General features: G+C 40.1%; 1 protein-coding gene and 1 non-coding gene across 2 annotated transcripts; one reads left to right on the top strand and one right to left on the bottom strand.

Moving 5' to 3' along the window:
- Positions 1–741: 741 nt before the first annotated feature.
- LOC133897266 (MADS-box transcription factor 8-like) lies at positions 742–10,801 on the bottom strand. Its single transcript, XM_062337922.1, has 8 exons — positions 10,617–10,801; positions 7,796–7,874; positions 7,159–7,229; positions 2,189–2,288; positions 1,834–1,875; positions 1,668–1,709; positions 974–1,122; positions 742–790 (listed from the first exon to the last, which is right to left on the bottom strand). Exons 1-8 carry the CDS (start codon positions 10,799–10,801, stop codon positions 742–744), a joined length of 717 nt encoding a protein of 238 aa, XP_062193906.1.
- On the top strand, positions 3,391–3,529 carry LOC133898015 (small nucleolar RNA Z247). The gene has a single exon (XR_009906034.1). It is a non-coding gene; the product is annotated as a small nucleolar RNA Z247 (small nucleolar RNA).
- Positions 10,802–11,205: the final 404 nt, after the last annotated feature.

Below are 11,205 nucleotides of genomic sequence, written 5' to 3'. Positions count from 1 at the left end.
ATCTAGCAGAGTGGTGGCCAAATCGAACTTATATGTCGCCAAATCGAGCTCCTCACCGCCCAAATCAAACTCACATGCTGCATGGAGGTGATTTGATCAGAAAGGGATAGAAGGAGAGAAGAAAGAAGAGACAACAAGCAAGGAAACCAAACACCCCTCGCCAACACCATCGGAATTTAGAAGTGCCTAGTGCACATAGTGCCATATCTTGATTGGTGGTTTAGCACTTAAATATTTTCGAATTTGCTTTGTTCTTTTGTCCCCTTGAAATTTTGGTTAAGCTCCGTCACTGCATGCTAGCATTTATGGAGTAGTGTAAGCATGCAATTATCGAGTAGTGTAAGCATGCAAGATGAAACGCAGCCTCAAGACATTGTACGTAATATGGCCACACTCAATAACAGCACAGTATGTAGACATATAGTTAAACACTTGAACTTGTACTAAAAATGACGAAGTGTACATGCATCTATCACACCGTGCTTTATGCATCGAAGGCAGCTAGCCGTACGCGTATAGGCTGTGACGTACGGCCTTTATACCGGATACATTTTAACATCAAACAAGGGACTAGTCTTGCTCGTTTCTACCGTGCGTTACATCACAAAATCACAAACGTACTGTTTTCACACATCGACACAGACACAGTACATTATGCGAGAGTGTAATCAACAGTCACTCTTGCGATAGAATATAAAGCGACTGCCATCGCATTTTTATTTGCTTCACGTCCCTCCATCTTCAGGGTAGCCATGTCGGCATGAAGTTATTGATCTGCTCAGGAGCGAACCTGCAAGCATGCCAAACATGCAAATCATCAGATGGCCATACACAGATTGTGTATAGTAGATAACCACGCGGGTGATAATATTGGATCTCAAGCCCAAAGTGCCCAAGATCGTTGAAGCAAAACATTAAGATAGCACCCACAGAACAGATCTAGCGAACGATAAGAAGCATCTGGTACACATACCCAATCTGCAGGGTTGGCTCCGCATCCAGGGGATGAAAGAATCCGTTGCCGCCATGTGGTGGGGCCTGCTGTGGGGACTGCCGCTCGTAGCCAAGTAAGTTGGCACCTTGGTCCCACATTTGCCCATGCACTTGGTTGGTTTCCTCCAGCTTCAATTTCGTCGCAAAGCAATGGCAAAACACACGTTATTCTCGCAATTCATATATTTCCCATGTATTTGAATTTTCCCCTTAATGATGGTTCAGTTGGTAAGGATGACGTACGGTAATGGCAGGCGAACAATAATGTGCAATGTACATTGATAAGAGGTTATTGTTTTACAAATGTACTGCCATAGTTAAACTATGGTATTCCTCATGCAAAACCTGACCAAGATGCAAATCTTGCTGGACTATATAGGGAATTCACGGATTTATTAAGATATATAAGCACCATAGTAGTACTGTACATGCAAACTGCTTCTTGTCAGAATACCTGTGTATTTATATGCTCATGAAAACTCAATTCGTCCATGACACATGTATTTGCAAACGTGAACTTGAAGGACTGAATTCTACAGATGTGCATTTGCCAAAAAAACATGACTTAAACTTCAAAACAAAATAACATGATGCTTCCTGGAGTATCTGAATAAGATCAGCTAAATTAACATATGCAATATGTAAGGGCCAGTAAGGGCAACAACGGAACATACCTTTCTTCTAAGGCACTTATTTGTTTCACACAGCATTTGCTCCTGAAAAATGGTTTAGCGACATCATTCGTTTGAACATTACCCATTCTCGTATCTCAGCAGAAGTTAACTCAGAATATTTCAATGGATAGAAATCAGCAGCAATTTTATTATGTTAAGAGCCTACCCTCCTCTGGAGATCAGTGAGCTGATCAAGCATATGCTGTGTCTGCAAGAACAGAATTTTGATCAGTATTTATTAAAGTTATACGATACTGCATGATGACCTAAAGCTATACATAGTGAATTCCAGGCTGACATAATTAAGGAACATTAGAATTCTAGGACTTATATGAGATGAATGGAAATATTATGGAATTCAAACGTTCCACTGTGTGTAGCAATTCTCAGTCCTCGCTAATTTCATCCAATTCACAATTATATCCAAAGGGATCCATTAAAAAATATAAAAATGTGCAATCCTCGCTAATTTCATCCAGAATATTTTACTGCATGAGGAAATGGTATATTCCATCAATTACCCTTGTGGATCTTATGTGCCTTAAGGATGAATCAAGTTGCTTCTCAAGCTGCTCAAGCTCTTTGACGCCAAGTGACCCGAGATCTTCACCAAGCAAATTCCTGTAGTTTCCAGTAAAAAGCCGATAAGCAGTTCTGTACATTTTTAACTAATTATTACACATTAATCCTTCTTTAAACTTCGTTGCAATTTAATTATGACATCTGGATTCATTTAGCCTCCATCTAGTTGATGTCTATCTTCAGGGGGTTATGCATTTCTAAAACTCGTTTCAAAGAATACAGGTGTGGGCATATGCTTAAGATCGACCCACTGCATTAGCTATGCAATTAATCTATGTTCCTTTTACAATAGTTAATGACGAAATTAGGGCAAAACATGCATGCATAACTATTTAAACCTAGAAAAATATAACCAATTACCTGGCAACTAATAACATACATTGTGAAAATGATGTTAAAGAATTTGTATCGTGATCTGTTTCCTTATCTCTAACCGAATACAATTATCTTCAACCAAATATAAGTCTTGTATATATAGAATTCAGAGATATGATTGTATTTGGTTTGAACTCCCTGTAATCTGTCTATAAATTAACATGAAGGCCTTGTGGAAAGGTTTACGGCAAAATCCTTTTCGCCTAACATGGTACCAGAGCCATAAGACACAATATCAATCCAATCCACCACCTCTCCCGTTGTAAACTCATGTATCCCTAGCGCTTTGTCAAATCCCACCCTTAGTCTTCCTCTCATGCCCTCCGGTCATCTGATCAACATCAAGCTTGGCCGTGACAACTATCTGCTATGGAAAATGTAGATTATACCATACCTTCAAAGCTACCAGCTCATTGGGTATGTGGATGGCACCAAGGAGTGCCCATCACGGATGATCACAGCGACAATAGAAGAAGGCGCAACTCAGTTTGTCAACCCAGAGTTTCTAATCTGGCATCAACAAGATCAGTTAGTCCTGAGTGCCAATGTCTCCTCGGTCTCTGAAGAATATTTGTCGCACCTGATGTCTGCGACAATAACACGTCAAGCATGGCTGGTCCTGGAGAGGGTGTTCTCCTCTCGATCACGAGCACGTGTGATGCAAATTCACATGTAGCTTGCCAACTTGAAGAAAAAAGATCTCTCAGCATCTGAATACTTCAGACAGATGAAGACATTGGCCGATATTCTCTCTGCTATAGGTATGCCTCTTCGGGAAGATGAAATTATCTCTTATGTGTTTACTGGTCTCGGTTTAGAATATGAACCTTTGGTCACGTCCCTCACCACAAGATATGAGGAACTCACTCTCGATGATGTCTATGCTCATCTCATAAGCTTTGAGCACAGGATTGATAGCATAACACTGATGTGCAATTTAACAACTCTGGCTCCTCGGTGAATTTTTCGGCTCAGAATCAAGATCGGGATAACTACATCAACCGAGGTGGAAGAGGAAGAGGATGTGGCCGTGGCCGCGGTGGTAACCAAAACCGTGGTCGTGGTAGCAATACATTTGGGCGTGGTGGTGGTAACAATGTTCAACCGGCCTGTCATATCTATGGGAGAAACAATCACATGGCTGAAAGATGCTATCATCGCTTTGATCATGCTTATCAGGTCAACGAAATACATGCACAAGTTGCTACTACAACGCCCTCATATCATGTTGATCCAAATTGGTATGTCGATACTGGAGCAACGAATCACATAACCAGTGATCTTGATCGTCTCACTGTTCGGGAAAGATACCATGAAGAAGATCATATTCAAGTTGGCAATGAAGCAGATTTGCAAATCTCCCATGTTGGTCATTGTGCTATTAATACTACTGCCAATCCTTTAACCTTGAATGATGTTCTGCATGTTCCTGAAATTTCCAAACACCTTATATCTGTGCATAAGCTTAATAAGGATAACAATGTGTTCATCAAATTTCATCCTAATTTCTTTGTTGTAAAGGACAAAACATCGAAGAAAAGTCTGCTCCACGACATATGTGAGTCCGACCTTTATCCAATCAAGACTGCCACCATAAGTTCGATCAAATCAGCTATGCTCAGTCCGAAGGTCAATAAAGAGCTATGGCATGCTTGTATTGGTCACCCTTCGTTCCAGATAGTTCAGTCAATTTTGCATCTTAATAGGTTGCCTTCTGATAGTTCCTCTCATTCATCCATATGTAATGCTTGTCAGCAAGCAAAGAGTCATCAATTGCCTTATTCATCGTCAATTCATGTGTCTTTAGCTCTACCTTTTTCGATGTTTGGGGTCTTGCTATACAATTTGTTGGAGGTCATAAGTATTATGTTAGTTTTATCGATGATTATAGTAAATTCACATGGATATACTTGCTTTGTGCCAAGTCTGATGATGTTGAGAACATATTTTTGCAATTTCAAAAACATGTAGAACGTATCCTTGATAAGAGAATTAAATGTGTGTGTGTGGGGGGGGGGGAGGGGGGGAGGGGGGGGGGGGAATACGAAAGGCTCCATAAGTTCTTTGGGAAAATAGGTATAGACCATAGAGTCTCTTGTCCCTATACCCATCAACAGAATGGTTTAGTTGAGAGAAAACATCGCCACATCATTGAAACTAGCCTTTCTCTCCATTCTCATGCTAGCATGCTTCTAAAATTCCAGGATGAAGCCTTCTTAACAGCCACATATTTGATCAATAGACTTCCGACTCGGGTCATTGACAATGCTTGTCCTCTTGAATGATTGCTTGGGGTTAAACCTGATTATTCTATGATGAAAGCTTTTGGGTGTGCTTGTTGGCTGTATCTTAGACCGTATAACAATCATAAGCTTTCCTTCCGATCAAAAGAGTGTGTGTTCTAAGGCTATAGATCTCATCATAAAGGATACAAATGCCTTGACATGTCCTCTGGATGGGTTTATATCTATCGTGATGTTGTCTTTGATGAGCATGTCTATCCTTTCTCTCGACACTTTGAGATTGTCTCTTCAAATGATTTAGCTTCCATGACTAGCAGTGTTCTTCCTGTTCCAACATCTACTCTTGCTATTTCTGAAGTTGGATCACCACCAGATCCCATTGGCAATACTATTTCTAGTCATAATGATCAACTAACCCATGAAATGCAAATGATTCTCTCCAATGATGACACGTTTATGTGATAACATTTGCTGTCTTAAGAAAAGAATTGATGGAACTGTGGTCTACTCACTACATCGTGTACAGGAGAACCCGAGTCATATGTCGAAGCCATTCATAACATCAACTGGAAGCAAGCTATGGATGAGGAGTTCAAAACACTTCAGAAAAATAGAATGTGGTATCTCATTCCTCCAAGACCTGGGTGTGAATATTATTGATTATGATGATACTTTTAGTCCCGTTGTGAAGCCTGCGATTGTCCGACTCTTGTTATCATTGGTGGTGACTCAGGGAAGGAGTCTTAAGCAAATTGATATTCAGAATGCTTTTCTTTAGGGGATACTTGATGAAGATGTACACATGAGACATCCTCCGTGCTATGAAGATTCGAGATATCTAGGTTATCTCTGCAAGTTGGATAAATCATTGTACGGATTGAAACAAGCACCAAGAGCATGGTTTTCTCGGTTGAGCTCTTAACTTCAGGACATTGGTTTTGTTCCATCCAAAACTGATGCATTTTTATTCATCAACAAGCAAGGTGACATAAGAATGTATATGCTTATATATGTTGATGATATAATCATTATTAGTTCCTCAACCATAGTTGTAGATTCTTTAGTTCAACAACTCAGAGATGACTTTGCTGTTAAGGATCTTGGAGAGCTTAATTATTTTCTAGGCATTGAAGTAAAACAAGAGAAAGAAGGGATGCTACTCTCACATCGCAAATATATTCTTGATCTCTTGAAGAGGACAAACATGGATAGTGCAAAACCGCCTTCTACACCCATGACAGCAACCGAGAAATTGTCAAGACATGAAGGTAGTCTTTTGTCACGAGAAGATGCCACAAATATAGGAGTGTAGTCGGTGCTCTTCAATACTTGCAGTTGACACGACCTGACATATCCTATAGTGTGAACAAGGTATGTCAATTTCTTCAATCTCCAACTGAAGTGCACTAGACTGTCGCGAAAAGAATTTTGAGATATCTTAAGGGGACGGTTGAGATTAGATTACTTCTTCGGAAATCATCATCGTTATTACTGAGTGCATTTTCCGAGGCAAATTGGGCTGGATGTCCTGATGATAGAAGAAGCACAGGAGGTTATGTTGTTTTCTTAGGATCAAATTTGATTTCATGGAGCTCACGCAAACAACCTACCGTGTCGCGTTCAAGTACAGAAGCTGAGTACAAGTCAGTGGCTAATGCAACACCGGAGATTGTATGGATACAAGCTTTGCTAGGTGAGTTAGGAGTATTCCTTCACAGGGCACCATGTTTATGGTGTGATAACCTTGGTGCAACTTATCTCACCGTCAATCCTATATTTCATGCTCGGACTAAGCATATAGAAATTGATTATCATTTTGTTCGGAACGAGTAGCTCGCAAAGAATTAGAGGTCAAGTTTATAGCTTCAACTGATCAGCTTGCAAATGTTCTCACAAAGCCGCTGCCTACTCCATTATTTAACAGATAGAGGAGCAATTTGAACATGACGGTGCTTTGTCCAGATTGAGGGAGGATGTTAAAGAATTTGTATCGTGATCTGTTTCCTTATCTCTAACCGAACACAATTATCTTCAACCAAATATAAGTCTTGTATAGATAGAATTCAGAGATTGATTGTATTCGGTTTGAACTCCTTGTAATCTGTCTATAAATTAATATGAAGGCCTCGTAGAAAGGTTTATGGCAAAATCCTTTTCGTCTAACAAATGAAAGTGCTACCAAATTATAGCATTTTTCACAAAAAAACTGTCCAACCAAGCGTGCATTTATAGAAGTTTGATCTAGAGGTCACTTCATCATGAAAAAAAATCAAGAATAAAACTCAACTTACCTTTGAGTTCTCTGTAAATTTTCCACCCTTGCTTTCAGTTTGAGGTACTCATTGCGACTGCTCTGCACTAACTGAGAAAATAAGAGGTACTCAGTACAATGATCTCTAAGAAAACAAGTACACTAAGTGTTTTTTGAGCAAACTGCAAAAGTGAGCAATAGGGATGATGTAATACATATTCTGCATGAAAATAAAATATCACCTCACATGCAATGATTTTTGGAGAGCAAACAACTAATTAAACAAGAAAGTATCCATGACTTTCCTCTTTGACAACAATTCAACGTCCGTAAACCTACTTTTTTTACATCATAATCTCAATTATTGTAACTCATACTTGGCTGCTAGTGCATGCGATGAGAGAAAGAAATGGCAATCTAATATATATGAAGGTATCATGATTCAGGACTTGCTACAAAATGAGATGCTCACTAGAACAAAATAAAGATAGCTTCTGTATGTACCGTTGTTTCATATAAACAAAACCCCTATGTTCACTCATGAAAATCTAATTTGTTTAAGTTCAACATAAATTGTTTCAAATGGAATAGTACTAGTATCTTTTGACAAGGGGAAGATTAGAACAGAAGAGCACTCATCAGAAATTGATTCAGATAAATAAATGTATCAAACTTACTTCGTTCTCCTTGTTCTGTACTGCAGTATCTGGGCCACCATAACTGCATTTCTGGTACCTCTCAAGTGTTTTCGTGATGCTGAAAATTCAAAGCATGAGTAATTAGCAGATTAGAGAAAATATGGTGCTTTGAGAAGATAAAAATGCAAATGCAACTAAGATTCGACTCAATGTTGGTTGCATATTAGGTGGATACAGGTATTTGTTTATCAACAATTTTAAAGCACGCGTATGCTTATCTTTATCTTGGTATTGATATAGTTCAAGTTCATATAGGTATTGTCCAGTGATATAGCTCCGCTTACAGAAGCTAATTAGACATTCAAACGAATTAAACAAAACAAGAGAGAGAAGATATGGCTTCATCCAGCTACCCTAGAATACTTAATTCTCTCTCCCCTATACCACGGGAATGTCAGCTATTCTGCCATGTTTCAGACTTCAGAGAGGAACTAGATGCGAATTCAGTTTTCTGAACAAAATCTACAGTATACGTTGAAGATATGCATATCTGTCATCATAAAATACTGGAGCTCTAGGTAGCAATTGCATAGGCCTCTGAAGGGACATCTGATAAAGCTTTTCCTTCGGAGAGTTTTACGGGCAAGGGGAATTTAAAGCCAGTGAAATGAAAGGACAACTCGGTCAGAGAGCTACCAGAGGAGACAGAACGAATGACAACTGAAAGCTGTCACTGATTGTACCCTAGTTATACTTCCAGGGTAGTCCTAGGAATCTTGTGTGCCTTTTCCTTGCCCTGAACTAATTCAGACTAACCAAGGACGGGCGTACAGTCATACACTTCAATAACACATTAATATTACTAGCCCGGATGATATATTAATTACTTTTCCCCTTTTTTCCCGCTAAATGAAGTTAGACATGTAGATGGATTTTATGTAAAACCACATTAGGTTTACATTTTTTAAGTTATATAGTTTCAAAAAAAATGGAGACCTTTAATTTTGATCTTATATACTACAGATATTATGCGGGCAAAAGAGCATGTTTGCTGGCTTCTTAATTTGGTAACCAGCACTATTGGAAGAAAGTAACTAATAAAATACTATCCCGATACAGAAAAAATCAGTGTAGAAAATGTATAATTTGGTTTCTTCTTGACATTTAATTTGCAACAGGTAAAATAAAGGTTCTCTTTTGTTTCAGATTTAGAACCAAAATACTAATTGCTTGCAGTTGCCATCTTTGGAAGCGCAGCAAATATTTAGTACTGTGAAGACACAAGCAATTGTTCATCTAATTATTAGCAAAACAACTAGGCTTGGGAAACACAATGCTGTTTTTATAGATTTTTTAGTATATTATAAATGAAGAGCCATGTGAAAATAAAAATAAAAATCCTAGGGAGTATGAAAATTTTGAAACAGTTGAGCGTGTCCATGAACAAGCTACCTATACATATATTTTGATATTATTTTTCCTAAGTCAAAGTATAGGCATGCATATTTTCTGTCTGCAAAAATAAAAATGGTGTACACTTTCGAGTTAATGACAGAAAAGGTTAGCAAAAAGTTATCTAAAATTGGGTACAAACTGAAATTTGTTTATTGAAGACTTACTTACTTGATCTTAGACAATTAATGCTAATTAGTTACTCTCTCCTGTCCGAAATAAGTGTCGTTTGGACATCGATACGGTACCCAAAATACAACTTTGACTACTACTTTTTATTGTAATATATTGATAAAACATATCAAAAATATAGTATTATGAAAATAATTTTTGAAATAAATCTACCCGTGTTATTTTCAAGTATCTAAACTCAATGCATAAAAGATAATTTGTAGCCAAAGTTTAAAATAGTTGACCGCATGTAACCCAAAATGACACTGTTTTTGGACTTGAGGGAATAATTTTGATGGTTTGTTGGATCAGATCATTCTATCAAGGCAGAACTGATGTAATGCCCTTTTCAGTTTCAAAACATGGATAAAAACTATAAAGCAAGAAATTTGCAATTGAAAATTCTATATTGTGACATGTTTAAAAGTTTATTCCTTTGCTTAACACAAAAAGAACTTTAGAAGGTATCGATCGCCATGATTTAACGGTAATCATATGAAATTCCTTTTCCCTTTCTATGAAGTGTGAGAACCCAATAACAAAAACCACTCAGCAACACGACTTCCATGTTTAAGTTTTTTCGTTGTACCAAAATGGCCTATGCAACAATAAACTAGGGGATGCATGCCGATAACCCATCAGTGTCCCTGCACCACACCAGACTGATAGCTAGCTGATGCGGCGCCCAAACTAAGCAGTCACCCAGCAAATCTTGTCAACTATCACACCAAAATAGACCAAAAATCTGAGCAAAATGACTGGATCGCTGAAGGAGAAATAGGGAATCCTCAATCCTCAAAATGGCCTTATTTAGCCCGGCTTAAGTTCTCTAGCTCTCATGCATGCAAATACGCAATTAATTTAGCTGGGAAGCGCGCCATCTCTAGACCAATCGATGTACTACAATCCCGGGGACGAAAACCACCAGATCTACGAAGACCACCGCACCCCCACAAGCCAACGAACAACCCAAAACCCTAATTAAGCAAGGAACCCAACCACCTTTCTACTCCAAAACCCTCAAAAACGCATGCATCACAAGCTCGTCTCTCACAGATCCACCGGGATCACCCAGATCCCCGCGAAACCACGCCCTAGTAAAGCTCGGTAATCCCTCCAAGCTCCCGTCACCACCCCGCGCGCTCTCCGGAGGCCAGATCCGGGAAGATCTACCCCCTCGGGCCACTGTCCGTACGTACAAGTATCATGTATGTGTGCGCCGTGCTCGCGTGCATACCTCTGGCCGCTGCAGAACTCGTAGAGCTTGCCGCGGTTGGAGAAGACGATGAGCGCGACCTCGGCGTCGCAGAGCACGGAGAGCTCGTACGCCTTCTTGAGCAGGCCGTTGCGGCGCTTGGCGAAGGTCACCTGGCGGTTGATCTTGTTCTCGATCCGCTTCAGCTCCACCCGTCCCCTCCCCATAGCTCCCAGACCGACCTTCCACGCCCAAGCTACGACTCCCACCACGACCTTCGACCACCGTCGCACCGGAGCAAAGCTCCTCCGGCTCGATCTCGATCGCCGAGCTAAACGAAGAGGAAACGGAAGAAGCGGAAAGGGGAGAGAGGAAGCGAGGCGAGGCGAGAGGGGCAGGAGAGAGAGTCGAGGAGGAGGAGGAGGAGGAGGAGAAGACGGGTCAAAAAGCGAGGCGAAAGGGGCGGTGAGTGATTAGGGCGCGTCCCACATTGCCATTTTCGGCAAGGTTGGAGACGCGGAACCCTAGAGCAGCTGCGCAAAAGGCAAGCTCCCATCTCGTGACCACGTCGCTCCTACGTACACGCCACCTTTGCATTATTAACAAAATTCAATTCACCCAGCTTGATATC

The sequence above is a fragment of the Phragmites australis genome, chromosome 17 (assembly GCF_958298935.1).
Source record: "Phragmites australis chromosome 17, lpPhrAust1.1, whole genome shotgun sequence".
Classification (NCBI taxonomy): domain Eukaryota; kingdom Viridiplantae; phylum Streptophyta; class Magnoliopsida; order Poales; family Poaceae; genus Phragmites; species Phragmites australis.
The sequence above is the reverse complement of the archived record's forward strand: the minus strand, read 5'-3'. Positions and strand labels throughout refer to the sequence as shown.

Coding starts and splice junctions, on each gene's coding strand:
- LOC133897266 (XM_062337922.1), bottom strand. CDS start 10,801: ATGGGGAGGGGACGGGTGGAGCTGAAGCGGATCGAGAACAAGATCAAC. Junction 1,710..1,833: donor TCACTGATCTCCAGAGGAGG/GTAGGCTCTTAA, acceptor ACCATTTTTCAG/GAGCAAATGCTGTGTGAAAC. Junction 791..973: donor GAGCCAACCCTGCAGATTGG/GTATGTGTACCA, acceptor GCATGCTTGCAG/GTTCGCTCCTGAGCAGATCA.